Source organism: Gastrolobium bilobum, unplaced genomic scaffold, assembly GCF_033153095.1.
Source record: "Gastrolobium bilobum isolate Gb01-03AN ecotype WA unplaced genomic scaffold, APGP_CSIRO_Gbil_v1 utg13468, whole genome shotgun sequence".
NCBI lineage: Eukaryota > Viridiplantae > Streptophyta > Magnoliopsida > Fabales > Fabaceae > Gastrolobium > Gastrolobium bilobum.
Window position 1 is genome coordinate 26,675 of NW_026898617.1, and position 24,614 is coordinate 51,288.

The following is a 24,614-nucleotide window of genomic DNA, read 5'->3' on the forward strand; positions in this document are numbered from 1 at the left end:
TAATTTTGTTATGGTCCTTATTGACCCGAAACTAACTATGCAAGATACACTAAAAAATGTTAATAATATAGTTTCTAGAGTCTTATTATCCAAGAAAAAAGTGTACGGAGATTTTCAATTCGATGTTAGATGTCCAATATTTTGCTTTAATTACAATTAGAATGGGAGGATAAACTTGTTATTTTAATTTTGTATTGGGCTTTTGTCTCGTTAAATATGAATAATAAATATTATAATAAACACAGTAAAGATCATAAGTTTGATTTTGGTACACAATAATAAATATTAAATTGATTTTTGTTTACATTTTATTGTGGTAACACATCATTAAATGTAAGTATAAAGTTTTACTAGCCTGAAAATGCATTTAAATTTAATTAATAAAACATTATGATGATTTTTTGTTTCCTTACAAAACTGATAATGTTTCTATTAATCTAAATTTTGTAATAAGAGGGTCACTTTTTGGTATATTGTTCACCCCATTTTGTTTAGAGAAATATTACTTACATAATTTTGTTGTATGATATTATTTACATTTATATATCCATATATTCACATACATTCCTTTATAATATAGTCATTGTAAATTTACGCTTTCATTTATGTTATAACAAGTAGTTATTTTTTTAATTTATGATAATTTTGAATATTGTAAATTTACGCTTTCATTTATTTTAATTTATGAAAGAGTGATAGTTATTATATAAAATGCAATATTCACTAAAAAATATTAACTATAAAAATATTGTCCATAAAATGACCAGCAGGGTCCCATGGTCTAGTGGTCAGGACATTGGACTCTGAATCCAGTAACCCGAGTTCAAATCTCGGTGGGACCTTTTTGTAATGTTACAGCTAATGTCTTTTTGTTTCTCCACACGGCATTCGGTTCTTCAAAAGAAAATTATAGACTGCATCTCATGACAACCACGAGGCCTCGTGGCTGAGAACCTAAGAACATGAAACACCGAATAATGAGAACGGAAAGGATACTTGCATATAAAGTGTAGCTGTGCAAGTCACATATGTCACATAACAAAAGGGACCATGGATTGTGAATAAGAAAAAGGAAGAAGATCTAGAGAGAGAGAGAGAGAGAAAGAAAGTAAATGGCTGATGATGAGTTGTGTGAGAAAATATTTGTGCATAACTAACATTACTATTATGAGAACTTCTGATTCTTTCTGCTATTCCATAGGACAGTAAAGCACAGAACATATCCCTTGTCCATATCGTAGGAACATGAGCACACAACATGCCACTTTTGTTCTCCATCTTAAAATATATGCACGCCAACTTCGTACAGAAAGTATCTCATGTCGTTTCCAGCATCAAATTTTCCATGAATAAACTTCGTATAAAGTATAAACCAGAAATTTTATAAAATGCACATTTTATTACACCCCATAATCATTAAATTAACAATAAGACTATTTAACCATTTTTAGACAGCCTTAATGTCGTGCTATTGAACTTTTTTGACATGATTAACCATTCAACTATGACAAAATATCATTGCGAAAAGTCTCTACTTGCATTCTCATCATTTTGCCACAAAGGCAAAGAATGCATCAGCACTCCCATGCAATACAATGCCCCAATTGCATCTCGAGTTCGTTCTTCAACAATATCATAGGACTACACCTATATATTCATTTATAAAGTTTTAAAAACGAGTGACTGAAATGTTTAAAAGGACTCTAAACATATTTAAGCCATTACACTTCAATTTCATACCTTCCCTCCAGGAAGTAGAGGGCATATAGTAATTTAACAATTGCACTATAGGACCGTAATTTAATACCAAAAGAGCCAGCAGAAATTGACTATTAGGCTTATCCATTAGATATCACTAATGACACCTAGTAGTCATAGAAGGATTGCAATAATTCCATTAGCTTTCCTATATAGGGTGGAAAATAGAGTTTTATGTATGTTAGTACTAGTCTAGTATAATAACGTTGCAGACAGGTATAACAAGCTTGTAGTGACCAAATAATGATAGTTCAGTTGACGCATGAGAGTTGAGCAGTTGAAGATGAAATGATGTGTCCGATTCTCTCTAGTACCATTTTGGGGAGAAATTTAAAGCCTTAATCATGAAGAGACTCTCCAAAAAAAAAAAAACTTGAAGTGTTTGGTTCTCTGCAAAGTTCTCAGTCTTCAGAAAATCGTTTTTTTCACTATTTGTTTCTAGAATTTCTTGAGTCAGCATATACAGATGATATAGTGTTCATTTTTGAGATGATCTACCTCCCCATTTACTATAGTTTCTTGTTTCTAGTTCTTCGTTGAATAATGTTTTTATACAATTCTTAGAGTCACAACTATGCAAATTAACATTATTGCTTTTGCGAGTTTAATAGAAAAAATAATTTAAGCAGGGTCCTTTTGAGGTCAAATGGAGCCTATGTTCACAAGTGTAACACAGTTGGCTACAAGCACCTTAGTAGACCCTTCTTTGTTGATCTTCAAGTTGATGAAAGGGGGTCGTAAATGTTGTGCTTTAATGGCAGCTTTATTCTTATGTGTAATTAAATACATGTATATAGATTTATAGATGTAAGAATAGTTGGTGTGAAAGCGAGGCTTATCTGATTTTCCACTATCGGGTCAATGCAAATCCTCGTGCACAGTTTGTCCCACATATGTTCTAAATTGCTAATGTGTCTTTTTGATTGGTCAGACAACCAATTAAAAAGAGACACTAACGTTACTTTTAAAATGTGTGATCTTATTAGTGGTTAGGTACCCACTCATGATAGCAAAGAAGACGTTGATTAATTTTATTTTGCCGTTTACACCACATGCTACATTGAGCTAGCTTTACTTTATCCACAAATTAACTAATTAACTAAGTTGTATCCACAAATTCTTATACTCGCTTGTTTCAGAGTAAAAATTTAATTAGAAGTGAAGTAAGCTTCAGTTAAATTTAAATTTCATTTGACGAAAATAAGTTTAGTTTGTTAAGAAAATATATAAGTTTATTATCTTAAGTCAAACTTAATTCATTCTTAACTGGCGAATTGTTTGAGTTTGGTAAATAAGTCAAATATTTAGCTCAATTTACTCTAATTTTGAACTATTAAGTTATTAACAAATCGAACTTAAGTAACTTGCAACACTTTACTCATTTCCAACCATAGATGAACAAGGAAAAAAAAAAAAAACTGTCTCTGTTCAATAAAGTTATCTTATTATTATTATTTTTTGGCAGATAATGAAGTTATCTTATTTGATTGCCTAATTCTTTGAAATGATCATGAGCTCCTTCTATGAACTAAAGTTAGTTCAATTAAAAATAAGTACCCGAAACTTAATATATAGATTGTGGGGATCACAGGGTTGAGAATAGTTAAAACCTGAATGGGTTTTTATTTTTATTGGAATGTTCCTTTTGGTTTAGATGGATCAAGAAGCCAATAGGTACCTTATAAAACCAAAATGAATAGGTTTCTCCACCACAAACGAGAGAAACGAGGCCACTGAAGAAGGTTGGGTCCATGCTATAATGGACTATATATTTAATTATCAATTATATTATATTATTTAATTATTGGATAAATTATGTGATTTATTAAGGAATACAATTAAATTTTATGATTTATTAAGGAATACAATTAAATTTTTACAATAAGTATGAGTTAAATAAATGGATACCTACATTGGCTCAATATGATATAATAGGAGCCTGGTGGATCAAATGATAAGGAATCTGGAAAAGAATTATGATCCTTAATTAGTATATCAAATCAGTTAGATAGTTTTCTTTTTCCCATCAAGAAATAACTTTCTCACGTGTCGAATAAGTTAGATAGCCAAATAAGGTATTCTTTAATTTTTTTAATTTTCTTGATGATCCTCCAATATGATAGGATGTATCCCGTCCTCGATCATATTAAATTATTGGAATTTATTGTTTAAACTTTTGAAATTTTAGACATAACAAAAGGTGTGAAGAATAATAAAAAATAAATAAAAACTGCTGTTTATAATAAGTCCAGAACTATCCACCATATCAGTTGACTGTTCGCTGTTTACACCTAAGTTCAATTTTTTGCTTTATGTATTGCGCATGCATGCACACCTTTTTGTGTGTGTGTGTGTGTGTGCCAGAATTGTATATGTACTAAAAAACTTTTAGGCAAAGTTCCACCTTTGGAGTAACTAGCCTGAGCGAAGGATTCTTTTGATTAAAAAACAAACAACTGAAATCAGCACTCATTTGATGTAGTTTTAATGCTTTTCCGATATAAATAGTTGGGTGAAAAACTTGCATGTGCTCTAAATCCTAGTTGAGGAAGAAAAAATTTACTGTAACAAAAAGATATAAAGGTTACTAGTGAATTACATGTCTCTTGCATTGGTCATGTAAATTGTACAAGAGTTTATTCCTCGATCCCCACTCTCTTGTTAATTCCCTCATGCATGCAGCACTACCCCTCTTCTGCTTGGCCCTTAACCAGTAACAAATTCTTATTGATTTGACAATGATTTGACTCCAGATATATCATTCCTGTGTGATCTTAACCCAATCTCTCATTAGAAAGTGCGTCTTATCTTAACATTACTCCAGTTATTGGTTTATAACGTTAAACCTGTGAAACATTTTGCAAATTAGGAATGGAAAAGAAGCTGATGCTTATCCCTAAATCTAAATGTACTCTGACTCTGACTCTTGACAAAGTGAACACTTATATGTTTAGTGTATAATTGCCATATGAAGAGGTGTATCCTTCTGGATCAAGTTAAATGGCCATACAGCAATTTCCGCATACAAGAGGTGGAAATCTGCTCTCTAATCGTGCTGCATTTTCCTTGAAATATTAAATTATGAGTGGAGCTGTATAAGCACATAGAGCTGAACACTGATTGCATTTTACAATTATTGAGATATATAATCCCACGTTGGTTTACCTTTTTGTGCTTTTTATTTTAATTCCACTTTGAAGTGGGGGCGGTGAGGATCGAACTTGTGACCTTATAAAGAACCTTGGGATACATCACTCCAAAAACTAGCTCGAAGGGTAGGAGTGCCCAAGGTCTTATAAACCACACATTAGTTGCTCATACAACCAATGTGAGACTATATATCTCAACAACAATGATCGAAGTATTGCTTGGTGGATCTGAATCAATAAAAACAAAAAACCCACATTTATATTTACAAATTTTTTGTTTACCAACTCTTACAAACTATACTATAGAGTAATAACCTAACCCCAATAAACAATATAAAATAACAACAATATATGAAAAAAATGAATTTACTGTTGAACAGGTGGTGTAAAGAACCTTGGGTTACACCACCCAAAAGCTAGCTCAAAGGGTGGGAGTGCCTAAGGCCTTATAAACTCCACATTAGTTGTTGCTCATACAATCAACGTGGGACTAAATATCTCAACACGCCCCCTCACACGAGAGCCCATTGGACTTGAAGAGTGGATGATGCAACAGGCTCAGCCTACCTGTGCTAAGAAATTCTACAAGAGAAAGTGGAGGGCAACGAAGCTCTGATATCATGTAAAGAACTTTGGGTTACACCACTCCAAAAGCTGGCTCAAAGATTGCTCATACAATCAATGTGGGACTATATATCTCAACAGATGGACATATCTATTGACTAATAAATGTTAAGTTGAAGTTACGCGCGGCAAATGCTTTGTTGTGGAAACTTTTTTCTGGTAGGTTTGATACTTTTATAACTTAACTGAGTATGGTGTTAAAAATCAAGATTGTGTCACATGAGATTGTTCTAAATGTTATCAGATCAGACAGAATAAGCTTATATATATATGCATGTATTCGCATGTTATAATTATTATTTTTTCTGACTATATATAATTAAGATTGAGAAACTACTTTCAGAAAGTGAATTAGAAGGGTAGAGTAAGAAATTTATTACAAAAAGAATAATTTAAAGGTGATATTCATCCCTTGTATTCAACTTAATAAAGTTGGAATCCAAGTCATTTTTCAACAATCAACTTGATTACTTCTTCCATCCCTATCGGCATTTACGTATGGTTCCCCGAGTTCAAGTCATAACGCACAAGGTTCGCCACAAAACTCAACCTTTCTATTTTGTGATGACGAGATTCTTGAAAATAGTTAGCTTTTCATTACATATTTTAGAGGGAAACGAATATATACCAAAATGCAATTTCCCTTCATGTTCATCAGCCAGCAAGAATATGGTCATTGGTCAATATGTAGAAAGATATATATACTGTATGCGCTGTGACTTTGAAATTGTATAGTCTTTTCGATATGACTATACACAGAATAAAGACTTTGCAACAATACTTTTTTTTTTCATTAATATAGTTTCCCCTATTAACTTTCTTATTTTTTTTCATTTTATGTATCTTTATTTTTATTTTATTCTATTTTATTTTTTCCGAAATTATTTATGGTTATGTTTTCATTTCTAATTTTATTTATAGTTCTTTTTATTTTATTTTTATCCTTTTTTTTCTTAATTTTTTGTACTTTTTATTTGGATTTATCTGTCACTAACCTTAACTAATTTGGAATAAATGTGATAATAATGTTGATGTTGATCTTAAATAAATAGAGGGACTGATTTATGAATATAGAGTTGCGAGCATGCTTAATTATACCTCTTAATGTGGGTTAAGAAATACCCATTCAATTATCGTGAATGTTTGGAAAAATTAATTTTAGAGAATTTTTTTTCTTTTTTTTCAAAAACTACCTTATAAAGTTAAATGGAAATGATTTTTTTTTTAAAAATAAACCCAAACACATATTTAAGGGTTTGGTGTTTGTCATTTTAAATGACATAAGTTATGTCATTTTAGGAGAGAGATAGACACAGAAAAACGAAAATCATGGGAGAGAGAAAGTGGATGGTTTTTCTTAATTTAAAATTCAAATTTTCTGTGTTTGTATCTCTCTTAAAATGACATAACTTTCTGTCATTAAAATGACAAACACTTTTTCTCATATTTAATATGTTATAAGAAAACTATTCATGTGACCTGGCGTCTTTGTTTAACAAAAAAGTAAACACCCCTTTTTGGTCCCTAACAAAAAACACGGTGCCCACTTTAGTCCCTTACAAAAATAAATTAGTCAGTTAGTCCTTAACAAATTCAAAGTGGACCCATTTTATCCTTTTGAGGGACTAATATGAGTCTTTTTTGAATTTATGAGGGACTACGATTTCAACTAAATAGGTCCACTTTGAATTTGTCAGGGACTAATTGACTAATTTATTTTTGTAAGGAACTAAAATGGAGACCGTATTTTTTGTTAGGGATCAAAAAAGATATTTACTCTTAACAAAATATGTTACCTTTTTGTACTGTAAATTTGCTTAAAAAATGTTGCTTTAGTATACTTTTGAAATCTATCACTCATATGTCCCAAATCCAACCCAAGCCAGTTTTGTATGGTTTTTTTTTTCCTTTTAATTTTAATTTTTTAAGAACTTCTCACTCTAATCAAGAATTTGAATTCAGTATTTTTTTCTCCCCGAAAATTCGAATGTTTTCCAACCCAACCCCAATTTTAATCAACTATATCATAATAGCTACCGGTGCCATCACCATGGTCATCTTTACCACTATCACGACTATCGTTATTTTATTTAGGTAAATAATCTAGAAGTATTCTCTCACAATCTCTTTCAACCACTTTGTTTTCAAAGTATAGCTCTTAAGATTAGTTCCTTATTGAAACACACAGAGTATTAGATCACTATCACTAGAAAAATGGTAAGATTAATCCTATTTTTGAGGGAGAAACGATTTTAATATGACTCTCAAAGAATTTCAAGAAATTGTTTGAACAAGATTTGAATCCGACTAAAGCAAATTCTTGAGCATTCAATTACCAATTGAGTTACCCTTGTAAATTATTGTCTATCATTTCTAAATCTTACTTCCACGATAATAATGATAATTATTATTGTCCTAATGTCAAATATTGCTTCCATGATTTGCTTTTACATGCCTTTTTCAATAATTTTACATATAAAAAATGATTTTAATTTTGGTATACAAACAATTCTTTTAGTAAAAAGTGTTTTTCAATTACTACATCCAATTGTAAAATAATTTTAGCTTTTTAAAGAAAAGTCAGTTTTAAAAAAATAATATATTTAGTTATTTTATTTTTTAATTTTCTCAAGATATTTTCGATCGATAATCGAAAATTAATTCTTTTAAAATATTGAGATTATGAAAATGGGTTTTGCTTTTATCATTATAAAAAGTTTTTCTTTAAAAAGCTTCATCTAAACGACCATTAATACAACCACGGTAACATGGGTGAGACATTAGTCTCTCATCGTGGATGCGAGACATAAAATGAGCAGCATATGCGGTTTGCGTTTGACGAGATTACGCCACCCGCCCGTCTTTTTGACCCTTTTGCCCCTCATTAATTAATTAATAATTAATTTGCCCCTGATCCAGAACTATCCACCAACCTGCCCCCTTTTAGTCGACTACCTTGCTTTTTTAGTCGAGCAAATGGTCAAACTTCAGAAAGTGGACTACCGCATATTTAGTCGACTAGAAAAGCATCTTAATCGACTACATTTTTGGGATATGTAGTCGACTAAGTAACGATATTTAGTCGACTAAATGTCGACTGATTTGTTTTTTAAAAACCCCTCATTCGGCAGAGGGGGAGTAGCAAACCTAATCGACTAAGGAGGCGACCCAAACCCCAAATCCGCAGGAGCAGCTGAAGAACGCCCCAAACCCTTCCCTCAGGCATGTGGATTGCCCCCAAATACGGTCCAAATCGTTAAATCTGAAGGATAGGTAAGGTTTCTTAACTTGCATTGTGTTTTAGGTTTAGGAATTTTTTTTATTTGTTTGCTGTCCGAATTTGTGAACTCTAATCAAAGCGTTTGTTGTAGGTTTTGTAACCCTAATATACTAAGGTTTATTTTTTTGCATTGTGTGAATTTTTTTGTTTGAAAAGTTTGTATGTGGCAAAAGTTTGCTTTTGGTTTACAACCCTTATGTTGCAAGTTTTTATTACCATCATGACATGTTTCATATAGTTAAATGCTGACATGTTTCATTGTAGGTACCCTAAACAAATGACGAGCCGCAGAAGACCAAGCGATGAGGGCAATGAGTCACTTGAGAGACGCACCAAGCATAGGCAAGAGCGGCATTCTTCGTCAAGGCGACAAGACGAAGAGCCTGATACTGTTGACCTCCCGTATGGGTATCTGTTTGAGGACGACCCTGCCGTCCACGCTTCATTCGTACGTGACCATTTGAACCAGCCGTTATGTGCTCCAAAATCTTTGGTCATCACTTTTTGCCACAACGGCAGTACGGTGAGCCTTCATACAATATAATTTGACTGCATGTTGCATTTCAGATTTGCTACAAAACTCCTGATACAAATATAAAGGATCCCCTAATTGCCAGCCACCGTGATCATCATCGTCACCATACAATATCTCCGTCTCATCATTAGGGTGGACCCAATTAATGAAGGAATAATGTGAGCTTTCATTCCAAAATGGCTCGACCTCAGAACCTACGGATGCATTATAATGCCACCGTCAATACCATTCATAACAAAAAAAATAATTGCTAAATTAAATCTTTAAAAAAAAAATCTTACCACTGCTAACAGGGTCAACACAAAGTGGTCTCGTAACCTGCGAACCCGGGGATGGTGAGCTTGTGTCAGCGTCGAAATCACCCTCTACGTCAGTATCTGACATGTCACCTAGCGGAATAACACTCTCAGGTTCACCGTCCTCATCGTTGTCCATATCGGCATCCTGTTCATCCTCATCTATTTCCCGCAGTGTTATCTGACTTATGACATGTGCAGGTGCAGATAAATCGACTACTCTTTCTTCGTGACCAAAATACGGTTCACTTCTTGTATGCATGGGTGCAGATGAAGATTGACCACAATCTAATTCAACATATATATCAATAAAATTTTGAAATTTTCGGTCACCAATTGCATCTATGACACATTCGACATCTTCATCATCACATATATCGTTACCAATGTAGTAAATAGCATCCTTACCAACTGTTGTCTCTACCCTGGCAATCATCCGTTGAACGCATTGGCTGCCTTGCAGACCCAATTTTTGCTGAATTCTCTCCTTTAACTCATTGTATGTAGTGCCCCGTTTGATTTTCAACATTTTCGTTTTTCCTTCAAATTGAACACCATTGGGGCCTTCATAATGCTTTCCATCATAGTAGATCATTGTCACATACATGTTTGGACTTGTGCTCATCTTCCTCACGAAATTGGGACTTGGGTTCTGAAATTGGGGGTTTGGGTTCGGATTTTGGGGTTTGGAATTGGGCAATGACAATGATTTCACAATATTAGGTCTGTAGAGATGGTGGGACGAAATACAATCGGATTGAGAGAATTACACATGAACAAAGGGAGGTATTTAGGTTTACACAACAACAACAATCGAAATGAGACCGAAAACATGGAAAATATAGGGTTTCAGTCGACATTTAGTCGACTAAATATCGTTACTTAGTCGACTACATATCCCAAAAATGTAGTCAATTAAGATGCTTTTCTAGTCGACTAAATATGCGGTAGTCCACTTTCTGAAGTTTGACCATTTGCTCGACTAAAAAAGCAAGGTAGTCGACTAAAAGGGGGCAGGTTGGTGGATAGTTCTGGATCAGGGGCAAATTGGTTATTAATTAATTAATGAGGGGCAAAAGGGTCAAAAAGCCCCACCCGCCCTCATGCCAAGTTTTACTACCTCTAACATAGTTATCTCATCACTCAATATAAATATTGATTATCGTCATAAATAATCATTATTATATAATAATTAGGATTCACTTTTTTTACGATCGATAAAGATAACTTATTTATATTGAATTCAAACGACATCGTTTTGAGGCAGAAATTAAGGTAATTTTGTAAAATAGTCATGCATTTTCATTATAATTTTTTAATTTTTAACTCAAAACAATATCGTTTTGGGAGCGAATGTAGATAACTTATCTACATTCACTGTAGAAACATTAAAGCCAATAATTAAGATCATAAATAATGTAACTATTATTATTTTAAAATTTAACATTAGATTAATTTAATCAAATAATAATTAATATCATAAATAATTCATAGATGTAATTTTTAGAATCATTGCAAATTTAAAAATATAGATTTATTATCATTATTACCAATTTAATAATTGATTTTTATTTTTATTTTTGGCAGATAAATTTAAATATTTTATGTTATTTAATAAATATTTAGATCCTTTAGTAATTATTAAGATATAATCATTAACAATAATCGTGTTTGATAAATAAGTCCAAAAAGATCGTGTTCGGTCCGGGAAAGACCATATTGCTAACCGTATGATATGCGCTCAGAGATACCGTAGAATTAGGTATGTATTTGGCTTAGAGCCAATATCCCAATCACTGCGCACAAGCAATAGGCTTATAGCCAAGACGTGGGTGTGTGCACAGTGTTGTCAGTAATTGTAAATAGGTTAAAAGTGTGTAACTGAGATCTTTAGCATTTTATTTATAAGGGTTACCTCTAGGGTTTGTCAAGATCTTCCAGTTGCAGTAGGATTCAACTTCCTTGCTGTTGAGATAAGGATTCCATCGTGAGTATCTTTGTTGTTTGATATTGTTCGAATAATAGAAAATCTATCCTTTGATGATCTCTTAAGTAGGTACTTAGGATATGATATATATCCATAACAGATCGCATCAAACATAATCATTGATTTTCTTTTCTTTTCTTTTTTGTGTGAAAAATTCAAATATTTAATATCATTTAAATTTAAGTTTTGTGAGTGATATCATACTACAAAATTTTTAAAGGAAAAAGTTATATTTATTACCTATTTTTCTTACTACCTCTTATTACCAAATCTTAATCGTTGATTTTTACTAATCTAATGATTATAATTTATTAGAAATTAATAATTAATTAATAAGTATGACCAAATAAATTACAACAGTTAGATTAACAGAAATTAACGGTTAAGATTTAATAGTAAGAGATAATAAGTATAACATCTCCCTTATTTAAACGCTAAAGTTATTCGTAAAAAATTATGATGAATATATAGTTATTACTAATTAAGTAATTAAATCAGTCAAAAAGTAAACTAAGAGATTAAATCACTCTAAAAAATAGATATTAATTTATATATAAAGTAAACTTTCAATAAGTCCAAATATTAAATTGCATAAAAATGCATATTTCTGACAATTTACTTTTAAATATCAAATCAAAATCAGTATGATAACATAATCTCTATTAAATGCGGGGATGCTTAATTTAACAAAGATAAATTTCTTTTCATCAATGCTTATCTTGGAGATATAAAAAACGGAAATGAATCAGAAAAAAAATAAAAAAAATAAAATATATATATATATATGACATGGTCCCTTCGCTCATGTTGACCAGGTTTGTCTATTGTAATGCGTTCTTCTTACATTGTAACATCCCGGGCGCTTAGGGCGGGGAGTAATCATTGGTGCGAAAGAACATGGACAAAAAACGGCTTCTGGTAGGCTTCGAGTGACGGGTACATGAATGAATTGAATCAACACCCGAAAGAAAGAAATTTCAGAGACTGTGCTGGTATGAGACGGTACAGATGAAAATAGCTTATAAAAATTAATTGGTACTAGTTATACTAACAAGATGCATCTACTTTTCGGTAGCCCGGTGCGAAAGAACTCCATAGTTAAACGTGCTTGACTTGAGGCAATTCTGGGTTGGGTGACCTCTTGAAAAATTTTCCCTGAAAATTTGCGAGTGAGGACAAAACATGCTGAAAAGTCTCATGTTAGTGTGTGGAGACTGTAGCAGGCCCAGATAATGAGAGGCCCAAACGCATGACAAAGCCACTAGCCCATCTCCAAGATTATGTTTAAAGCTTTATTAGCTAAGAGTCTTTACTTTTCTTATTTAATAATTATGCAATTATCAGTTTGTTAGTTAGTTGCAGATAGGAATAATCCTTAAGTTATCCTTATCTTCAATTTGTTATTTTTATTTCCAGTAGTTAGTTAGTAGCTGGCATTCCTTAGCCATTAGGTTGTTATTTGTTTTACTATAAAAATCCTGGAAAAGATCAATAAAAGTCATTGGATGTTTTGATCGCAATTCTTTCTTCCTCAATTTCTCTCCTCTCTTATTCTTTTCTCTTAATTCTAAGAAATTCCCCTTCATTGGTGCTTTCATCTGATCTCCCTCCCACCTGGCGGAGTACACACGCATGCGCGAAATGACTCAGCACATAGAAATGCTGGAAAAACAACTCGAGACAGCAGAACTCGTACGTGAACAACAACAATTAGCATTACAGGACTCGCAAGCACAATTGTTGCAATCGCAAACACAGCAGAATCAACATTTTGCGATACTCCGGCAGGACATCAATCGAATTCTCGAAAATCAGTCCAACAGATCTGGAGTTCTCGGCTCAGGTCCCTACAAATCTTAGCCAAATAACACAGGCATTAATCGCACACAACCAACGAAAATCACTTTTCCGAGGTTTGCAGACGGCGATCCCACTGATTGGATTTTTCAGGCCAATAGATATTTTGAATTCTATCAGATACCAGAGGCAGAACGTGTGTTAATTGCATCTTTCAACCTTGACAAACCAGCGAATTCTTGGTTCCAAGGACTTTTTAATGATGGGTTTATTCCCAATTGGCCAGCGTTCGTGGTGGCGGCGCAAAGGCGTTTTGGACCATCGAAGTTTGAAGATCCGGCAGTATGCCTTGCCAACCTTCGACAACAAACCACGGTTAGTGAGTTCCAAGCTAGTTTTGAAGTCATAGCTAGCAGAGTACCAGGCCTTTCTCCTACACTCAAAAGAGCACTATTTGTAGCCGGTCTCAAACCGAACATTAGGAACCAAGTACTAATTCAACGCCCTCAAGATATCCATGCTGCATTCTCACTGGAAAAAATATATGAGGACCAGCACACAGACTCAAATACAGGGTACAAAGCCCAACGACAGTGGACACCACATCCACCGTTCACACCAAATACATCAGCCAATCAATCAAACACCACCAAATATCCATCCACAACATCCTCACTTCCTATTAAACGACTTTCACCAGAAGAAATGCAACGTAAAAGGGAAAAAGGGCTTTGCTACAGTTGTGATGAAAAATACGTGTTTGGCCACAAATGCAAAGGGAAAGCCACCTTGCTCTATTTTGATGGCATAGAAGATGATCCACCCCCGTCTGACTCTGAAGAACAAACAGAATCTCCAATTACAGATAAGATTCCTAATTCCTTTTCTGAGATCAGTTTGAACGCCTTATTTGGCCATTATTCTCCACGATCCTTTCGTTTAACAGGAACGATATTTGGCAAACAAGTTCAGGTTTTAATCGACGGAGGCAGCACTCATAATTTTATCACGCATAAAATGGCTACTTATTTGGGATTGGTTTTGCAGACTTTAGAGCCATTTATTGTGCAGGTAGGCAATGGTGAGGGACTTCAATGTCTGGCATATTGCAAGGAGGTACCTCTAGTGATGCAGTCTCATTCATTTTCGGTGGAGTTATACGCTTTGGAGCTAAAGGGTGCAGATATTGTCCTAGGCGTTCAATGGCTCAGCACCTTAGGACCAATTCTTACTGATTATAGCCAATTACTCATGACCTTTGACCACCAGGGCAACAACATTCAACTTCAGGGACACCGTCCTGACAACCCAATCCTTATATCATCTGCAAAGTTGAATAAACTTATGGTCACGGATGCATACACTTCATGCCTCATGTGTTTCAACCGTCCTCACTCTGCCCCACCCAATACCCCACAAACACATGACACGAAACCCCACCATATTGTACCTGACATCCAAAAATTACTCTCCACCTACAATGGTGTGTTTACCATTCCCAACACCTTACCACCACACCGTCCATATAACCACCACATCAATTTACTCCCTAACACAAAACCTATCCAAGTTAGACCCTACCACTACCCACATTTCCAAAAGAGCGAAATTGAAAAATTATGTCAGGAAATGCTATCAGCAGGAATCATTCGCCCTAGCCAATCCTCATTCAGTTCTCATGTCCTACTGGTGAAAAAGAAAGACGGTACTTGACGATTTTGTGTGGATTACAGGGCCTTAAATGCAATCACTGTCAGAGATCAATTTCCTATACCAACTGTAGATGAATTGTTGGACGAACTTCACGGGGCAACAATTTTCTCCAAACTTGATCTCTGATCTGGTTACCACCAAATTCGCATGCACTCCGAGGATATTCATAAGACAGCATTCAGAACACACCACAACCACTTTGAATTTATGGTTCTTCCATTTGGGCTGTCAAATGCTCCTTCCACTTTTCAGGCAACAATGAATGATGTTTTTGCACCACTCCTCCGACGTTTTGTGGTCATATTCTTTGATGACATCTTAGTGTTCAGCCCAACATTACAAACACACGTCAATCATTTACGTCAAGTCCTGGATATATTGAGGAAACACCAATTGTATGCGAAACTTTCAAAATGTTCATTTGCGACATCCTCTATTCAGTTCTTGGGACACATTGTCTTTAGTGCAGGTGTCGCACCTGACCAAGATAAAGTCATCGTCGTTTCAGCATGGCCTACTCCCACTGCGGTCACTCTGGTTCGAGCATTCCTAGGGCTTTCAGGATACTATCGAAAATTTATTAAAGGGTATGCAAAAATAGCTTCTACAATCACTGATCTCCTCACAAAGGGCAAATTTTATTGGACATAAGAAGCTAACAAGGCCTTTCTGGAATTAAAAAAGTGCCTTACTGAAGCACCGATTCTCACTTTGCCTGACTTTAGAAAGCAATTTATAATCAAAGCAGATGCATCAGGAACAGGTATAGGAGCCGTATTGCTCCAAGATGGAAAGGCAGTAGCGTATTTTAGTAAGAAACTCTCCCCACGCATGCAAACTCAATCAACTTATATAAGGGAGATGTATGCTATTACGTCGGCAGTAAGCAAACGGCGTCAATACCTCTTAGGATCCAGTTTCGTCATACGAACGGACCATAAGAGCTTGCACCACCTGATGAATCAAGTGATACAGACACCAGAACAACAACAATTTCTGGCAAAGTTACTGGGGTATAATTTTACGATCACTTTTAAATCAGGCATTACTAATGCAGTTGCGGATGGTCTATCCAGACAGCTACCAGGGGATATTGGGTCCCCATCTGCGCACCTCACATCACTCTCCACACCACAAACTCACTATGTTTCCGTATTACAGAAGGAGCTACACAACGATACCTATGCTACAAAAATAATAGGGGAGATACAGTCATCCAAAGTAAAAAAGGGGAACTGGGATATTCAAAATGGTCTACTGTTGCATAGAGTCCGCATATTTATTCCCGAAAAATCTTCCTTGATCCCCAGTTTGCTGCAAGAATTCCACTCTTCACCCATAGGAGGACATGCTGGAGTCCGTCGCACCTTATCCTGCGTGTGCACGTTTTATACCTGGAAAACAGTACGGAGAGATGTTCAGGAGTTTGTGAAATTTTGCGACATATGCCAAATAGTAAAGCCCATAAATCACTCACCGTATGGTCTGCTACAACCACTTGAAACGCCAAAGGAAATCTGGTCTGAGCTAACAATGGACTTCATCACCCATTTGCCACCAGTCCAAGGATACTCTGTTATTCTCGTTGTGGTCGATCGATTGACAAAAGGTGCTCATTTTATTCCACTGCCAAGCTCCTACACAGCCACCAAAGTCGCACAAGCTTTCTGGGATAATGTCGGCAAGTTGCATGGACCACCCAAATCCATTATCAGTGACCGTGACCCAATCTTTGTCAGTGCTTTCTGGAAATCTCTGTTTCAACTCCAGGGAACACAACTCCGCTACAGTTCTGCATACCACTCACAAACAGATGGTCAAACAGAGAGGGTCAACAGAACGTTAGAACAATATCTCAGAGCTTATACATGTGAAAAACAGAAGGAGTGGTTAAAGCACCTACCCTTGGCAGAATATCACTACAACACAGCATACAACCGCAACATAGGCACATCTCCATTCGAAGCAACGTATGGCAAACCACCTCCGTGCTCCTTGCGGTACTCGTTGGGCATGTCATCCTTGGAAGCTGTGGACTCCACACTTGACCAAAGAATGGTAGTCATGAAAAATCTTCGTGAGCATTTAATGAAGGCAAAACAAACCATGAAAACACACGCTGACAAAAAGAGGCGAGACTTTACCTTTCAACCAGGAGATTTAGCCCTTCTTCGTCTACAGCCATATCGTCAGCTTTCCCTACGACACAGATCATCACACAAGTTAGCACCAAAATTCTTTGGTCCATACACAGTTGCAGAAAAGATAGGCAAGGTCGCTTACCGTTTACATCTTCCACCAGAAGCCAAGTTACACCCGGTTTTCCACATCTCACTGCTACGGCCATTTCATCATCGAACTGATAAACCAGTCCCCACCTTTCCATTAGCGGTGGAACAGAGTGAGTTGGAACACACACCAAGTGCAATATTGGCCACCCGAACAATTTGGCGTCAAGGCAAACCCAGAAAACAACTTCTGGTACAGTGGTCTCATTTACCACAAGAGGCTACCACTTGGGAAGATGAAGAAGAAATGGAAACTTGGAACGGTGAGGAAGCTCTGCACAACTCAAAGGCAAAGAAAGAGACTCAAGAAGGGGAGCTACATGGGGAGAAGACACAACTAAATGACAACGCTGGAAGGGGTAAGGAGATAGCAGGCAACGGCTCGACCATTAATGACTCCAACCGCTCAGCTGCACCACACATAAATGCATCCACCCACTCAGCTGCAATTGATAAGTCACGCACATTGACCGAGGAGTCACATGGGGCAGGCGCCCTTAGTGATAAGGCTGATCCCTTTGGAGCCAATCAGTTTTTTCCCAAGGGATTTCGGACCAATGCCATAGCGCCACATCAACCTGCTCCTTCACACATCCAGGCTGCACCAAACCACGTTGATCCCGTCGCTGCTGAAAGGACTTGGGCCGTCGATCCCACTGCAAGACCCGCGACAGATATCATTGAGCTTGAGGACAAGCTCTTTCCTGATGGGCAAGGGAGTGTAGCAGGCCCAGATAATGAGAGGTCCAAACGCATGACAAAGCCACCGGCCCATCTCCAAGATTATGTTTAAAGCTTTATTAGCTAGGAGTCTTTACTTTTCTTATTTAATAATTATGCAATTATCAGTTTGTTAGTTAGTTGCAGATAGGAATAATCCTTAAGTTATCCTTATCTTCAATTTGTTATTTTTATTTCCAGTAGTTAGTTAGTAGCTGGCATTCCTTAGCCATTAGGTTGTTATTTGTTTTACTATAAAAATCCTGGAAAAGATCAATAAAAGTCATTGGATGTTTTGATCGCAATTCTTTCTTCCTAAATTTCTCTCCTCTCTTATTCTTTTCTCTTAATTCTACGAAATTCCCCTTCAGAGACAGTCATTAATCCTTGCAAATTGCCAGAAGTTACATATATCGTAGAGTCAATTGCCAAATGATGGGGTTGATTACGGAGTATAATAAGAATAAAACTAAGAAACAAAGATGAGTGCACCCTCAGTTCAGAGGATCTCGATGAGGATGATGATAACGATATATTATCACTTTATCAGATATATACTAATATTATAAATTTAATTAATGAGATTTGGGTTTGAAGTTTTCTCAACATTCTTTTCTCCCTTTTTCTTCACATATTTTGATATGTCATCATTGAAAATAATAATAATTAATACTTAGCATAAGCGATTTGCGCATTGATTCGTTTTGTTTTCTTCTTAATAATCTTTTAATTACTCAAACTGTGGGCGTGGCGCTGTTAGTTCTAATATATATTTGCCGTTTTTAAAAAATATATATATATATATATTTGCCAAAAAAAAAAAAAAAGTGAAACCTAATGTATCTATCGAATCTATTTGGTAAAGATTAGGACAATCAATCGTATCATGCATATTTTTCCCTTCTAAACTTTAGTTTTACATGGACGGGAACGAATATTTACCAAAACAGAAAGAACTCTCTCGAGTTCATCCTAAATATATTCATGTGACTACCTGATGCTAAAGTGCCGCCACCCATATTATCAGTTTTATCACAATCGGAGGCTACACTCAATCTTGTTCAATGTAATTATACTGGCTTTTTGACCTATGTAACGTCATTAAAAAAATAAAATTCCAATTTAATGCCGTAGAATTTGTATCGTCCACTAACTAAATTAATCTCAGTTTCGAAATAATGTAGATTCTGAAAATTAGCATTAAATTTTATTATAAATAAATAAAAATTAATATCTTAAATAATTTTAATTTGTCTAGCCTATTTTTTAGAATTTTTACAAATTTAAAAAATATTAAAATTTATTATTAATAATGACGACTTAATGATTAATTTTTTTCCTTTCCATTTTCAGAGGATCAAATCACGTGAATAAATTTTAATACTAAATTTGCCCTACTAGCGATATTGAAGGATTTTTTTTGTGCCACGTGAGTTAGCAACACCAATCTCGCTAGTGCGCCCAGTAGTCTTGATAATGAATTCGGAAACTGCATTAATTTGAATTTATTTATTTTTAATGACATTACATAGGTGAAAATGCCTATGAATGCTCCTGAAGGGACCTAACATCCATGACATACGTCAAATCATGTTCAACCCATCAAAGATGTTGCCAGATAGGACTCTCTCATCCTATCTGCTTTTCTAAAATTTCAACCCTTCATGGGCCATTCAGGAACAAAGTAGTCCTCATGAGTCAGTATAAATAGGCATCTAGTTCTCATTGTTCATCAACTAATTCCCATAATATGGATAATATTATATTGAAGCATACAATATTCCACATTTTGGCTTTTATACTGTTTCTATCATTGAAGCCTGCTATTTCTTCTAGAGATAGCCAATGGGGTTTTGGGAGGAAATTGGGCTCTGTGAATAATGGTGATCTTGTGACCAATTTGCCTGGCCAGCCTCCTGTAGATTTCCAGCACTACGCTGGATATGTTACAGTCAATGGAACCAATGGAAGAGCACTCTTTTATTGGTTCTATGAGGCCATGACTAAGCCTGAAGACAAACCATTGGTGCTGTGGCTTAATGGAGGTATGATCATGCTATATATATGGTGGTTAATTAGAATATAAACTATAATGTCTTTCTTGCAATGTGTGACATAGTATAAATAAATAATAAAAAAAATATATTGGGACTTTGGACCTCATTGTCATAACTCATAACAAAATTTTTATTTTGATTTTTCTTAATTGAGTGGTGGGGGGAGGGTATGAGGTGACTTTTATTTTCAACTCATTTCAAAAAGTTAACGATCCTGCTCATTTCATTTGCTGTTTTTTCTTTCGACATATGTTCTCTGCCAAGGTGGCATAACGTGCTTTTTTTTTTGTTCTAGGTCCTGGATGCTCTTCTGTGGGATATGGAGCGACACAGGAAATTGGCCCATTTTTAGTGGACACCAATGGCAAGGGCCTTAAATTAAATAATTTCTCTTGGAACAAAGGTACCAAGACCACAAACATATATATTATATGGTTCGTCATTTCTCCTTTTGCTGCTGATGAGAAAAGTTGTAGCAAATTATTAATACTATGATACGGGTCGTATCCTGACCTAAAAACAAAAAAAACACATCAGGATTCGGACGCGTATCCTGATAAAAATAAGTGTTGCTGCACTTTTACCCATCTGCAGTGACAGAAGAAGTATATAACCCATATTATATATACGTTATTTTACCTTTTTTTTTCTTGACTACTTTACTCATCTTCAATATTATTGGATCAGAATCTCAAGAAGAAAGAGAGAGTGAGATTCTGATCCAATAATATTGAAGATGAGTAGATAAGAAAAAAAATAAAAATAAAATAACCTATCTCATTATATTATACTTTTTGGCACAGTCCACCTCACTGCTTTCTATGCCAATATATAAAATTCTGATGAAACCATACATCAATTCTCCATTATTTGTCCCTACAGAGAAATTATTAAATGATGCTTATAATTCTTGATTTATGTGAAATTTGATAATGCAGAAGCCAACATGTTATTCCTGGAATCTCCTGTTGGAGTTGGCTTTTCCTACTCAAATACAACCAGTGAATATGCACAACTGGGAGATGACTTCACAGGTCCTAATATCTTTTTTGCATAATGAGTCTTTTACTATTTTATCTTCAAAGCCGGTTACATTTTTTTTTAATTTTTCCGAGCTTATACAAAATTTAATAGTGCTCTATCGACTGTTTGAAACAGCTAATGATGCTTACACTTTTCTGCACAATTGGTTCCTCAAATTTCCATCATATCGAACTAGGACATTTTACATAGCAGGGGAAAGCTATGCAGGTACTGAAATTAACAACAGATCATTGAACCTGTCACTTTTTGTCCTCTAAATTGATCATGAAACATGTTTTTCAGGAAAGTATGTACCGGAGCTGGCTGAACTCATCCACGATAGGAACAAGGACCCTTCCCTTCATATTAATCTCAAGGGCATTTTGGTATGGTCCTACATAATTTAAAAATATAATTTAAATTGCTAAAAAAAAAATCAAAGCCTAAAGAATCTTGCTTTACTAAGAATATTCCCCTTGTAGTATAGCATGTCTATACTTTATTTCATTGGTATAATTTGAAAATTAGATCAATTACTGAAAAGTCACATAATGTTCTACCAACTGAGCATTTTGCAAAGAAAATTAAGTATTTGTACTCAATAATTACGATTCAGAGTTTCAGTTCTGGTAGTTTGTGGATTCAATCCTTCTCATTTGGCACTAGGCACAATAGATTGGAAATAACATAAATATGAAGGACACAAAATTATCCTTTTTTTTTTTTTTGCAGCTGGGAAATCCTCAAACATCTGATGCTGAGGATTGGTTAGGTTTGGTTGATTATGCTTGGAGTCATGCAGTGATATCTGATGAGACTCACAAAACAATCAGAAGAAGTTGTGACTTTAACAGCAATGATCCATGGAGTAATAAAGATTGTAATGAAGGAGTGGCCGAAGTAATGAAACAGTACAACGAAATTGATATCTACAGCCTCTACACTTCTGTCTGCTTTGCCAGTACAGCGCGTGCAAACGATCAATCTATGCAAACGCCAAAGCGTTTATCTAAAATGGTGTGTGAAGAAAACATTATAAGACAGATCCTCACACATATGACAACATATTAAGTTTAACAACATGCATAGCATTCATACATTTGTAAATTCATATTAAGAATTATATTTAAAAGTAAGTGTAAATATGACATAATATTTTAAAATTGGATCCACTTTTTTTTTATCATATATATGTGTGTATGTGTATGTGTATGTGTAGTGCTGTTCTGACACTTTCTTTTGGATTTGGTTGACTAGATGCCTAGGATCATGGGTGGTTATGATCCATGTCTAGATGACTATGCTAAAGTTTTTTATAATAGACCGGATGTTCAGAAGGCCCTCCATGTCAGTGATGGTCACAATCTGAAGAATTGGAGTATTTGCAAGTACATACTATACCATTTTCACTTTCTTTTGGCCATGTTAGAGTAAGAGTGATCAAAATGTTATTTTTTTGGCAAAATTTTTACCCAATTAACATGTGAACACGTGTCATAATTCACTACCACTGGTAGCGAATTTCGTGGCCAATGATTTCATGACACGTGGTCATGTTGCAGACCAAATTCGCTACCACTGGTAGCGAATTATGACACGTCAGCTTTTTCTTGCGAAAGTGTGCCACATATCACAAAATCATTAGCGAACGTAATTTGCTACCGGTCGTCGAATTATGACACGTGACAGTCTGATAAAAAATATTGTTCGCGTGACATTTGGATAAAATTTTTGCCAAAAAATGACATTTTGGTAACTGTTCCCGATGTCAGAAGTGTATAAAGTTTAAATATCTTTATTTGTTTATGATGTGAAAAAGTAGTAGAATATTTGGTTGTCTTTTCTCTAAATTTACACTTGTTAATTTAAAACAGCAACGACATATTTGAGGGCTGGGCACAATCAAAGCCTTCTGTTATCCCAATTTACAGGAAGCTTATTTCAGCAGGACTTAGGATTTGGGTTTACAGGTAAATTCTAGTTAATGTCAACCTGCACACATTCTAGGCCCTGTGGTGCAACATTAACATTTTCTCATGGTTTCTTTGTCTTTTCATTTTTGACCGTTCAGTGGAGACACTGATGGTAGGGTGCCAGTGCTGTCCACAAGATACAGCTTAAAAATTCTAGATTTGCCTATCACTAAGCGATGGAGGCCTTGGTACCATAAAAAGGAGGTAAGGGATCATGAATTGAAGGCATATTGCTTCATTTTCTTTTGCGGAAAATATCTTGTCCTTATCTTGGATTATAGTATAAAAAGCCATTAATTTAACACCTTTTAAAGACATGCTTCACCGAAGGTGTTAAATGTTGTAGTAAGTCTCATGAAAATAACAAAAAATATAAACATTTAGTAAAAATATTTGCAGGGTAAGAACACTTCACACTCAACTAACTAATGATGTTAAAAGAGTACCTAATTGAGGAGTATAACTATGTACTTAGCTTAATTTTAATGATTAAAAGTTGTTAAACTGAAAAACATTTCTACAAAAAAAGAGAGAGTAAATACTCTTTTTGGTCCTCAACAAATTTCACGATGCCCGCTTTAGTCCCTAGCAAATTAAAAGGTTATTTGTGGTCCCTAAGAAATTCAAAATGAATCCATTTAGTTTAAATTGTGGTACCTCACAAATTTAAAAAATACCCACATTAGTCCTTCAAAAGGACTAAATGGGTCCACTTTGAATTTCTTAGGGATCACTAATATTTTTTTTATTTGCTAGGGACTAAAACGGATTAACTGAGGACTGAAAAAAGTATTTACTCAGCAAAAAAATAAGGGAGGGGGGATAATTTTGTAATGCCTTTAGCAAAAGAGGAAGAGGATTAATAATTATCTTTAACATTATGAGGGTTTCAGTTGGGCAATATTTCTGTATAGAAAATAACTCAATTGGGTTTGCTATCATCTATTCAATTTCTAATGATATATTCTCCTTGGAACAGGTTAGTGGGTGGTATCAAGAATATGAGGGCCTTACATTTGCGACATTTCGAGGAGCTGGCCATGCAGTGCCTAGTTTTAAACCAAGCAACTCACTGGAATTCTTCTCCTCCTTCCTTCTTGGAGAATCCCCACCGTCTACGAAATAAGAATCAAGACTGTGATATTGGGTAGTCTTTGTGAACCCCTGAAGGAAGATTTTTGCTCTTACGTGGCAACACTAGTTGTCCATTTTATCAAAATGTTGAGTAGCAAGTACAAATACTATAATGAATAAAAGAGTAATACTGATTTCGATTGACCAAAGCTAAATCTTATTTTTATCTTCTAATGCAACATACTATAGTAGCTATTGTCTCATCTTATTATCTAGGTCTCTTACACTGTTTCACGCGCATAAATCGAATTGTGTGCTTCGTTAATTCTTGTATAAGCAA

General features: G+C 35.0%; 1 protein-coding gene and 1 non-coding gene across 2 annotated transcripts; both read left to right on the plus strand.

The window, feature by feature from the left end:
* Positions 1 to 770: 770 nt before the first annotated feature.
* On the plus strand, positions 771 to 842 carry TRNAQ-CUG (transfer RNA glutamine (anticodon CUG)). The gene has a single exon. It is a non-coding gene; the product is annotated as a tRNA-Gln (tRNA).
* Positions 843 to 19,897: 19,055 nt separating this feature from the next.
* On the plus strand, positions 19,898 to 24,359 carry LOC133317701 (serine carboxypeptidase-like 31). The gene is made up of 10 exons (XM_061519581.1): positions 19,898 to 20,192; positions 20,500 to 20,607; positions 21,143 to 21,238; positions 21,363 to 21,455; positions 21,531 to 21,613; positions 21,960 to 22,244; positions 22,485 to 22,615; positions 23,102 to 23,197; positions 23,299 to 23,404; positions 24,180 to 24,359. Exons 1-10 carry the CDS (start codon positions 19,898 to 19,900, stop codon positions 24,324 to 24,326), a joined length of 1,440 nt encoding a protein of 479 aa, XP_061375565.1. The 3' UTR covers positions 24,327 to 24,359.
* The last annotated feature ends 255 nt before the right edge of the window (positions 24,360 to 24,614 follow it).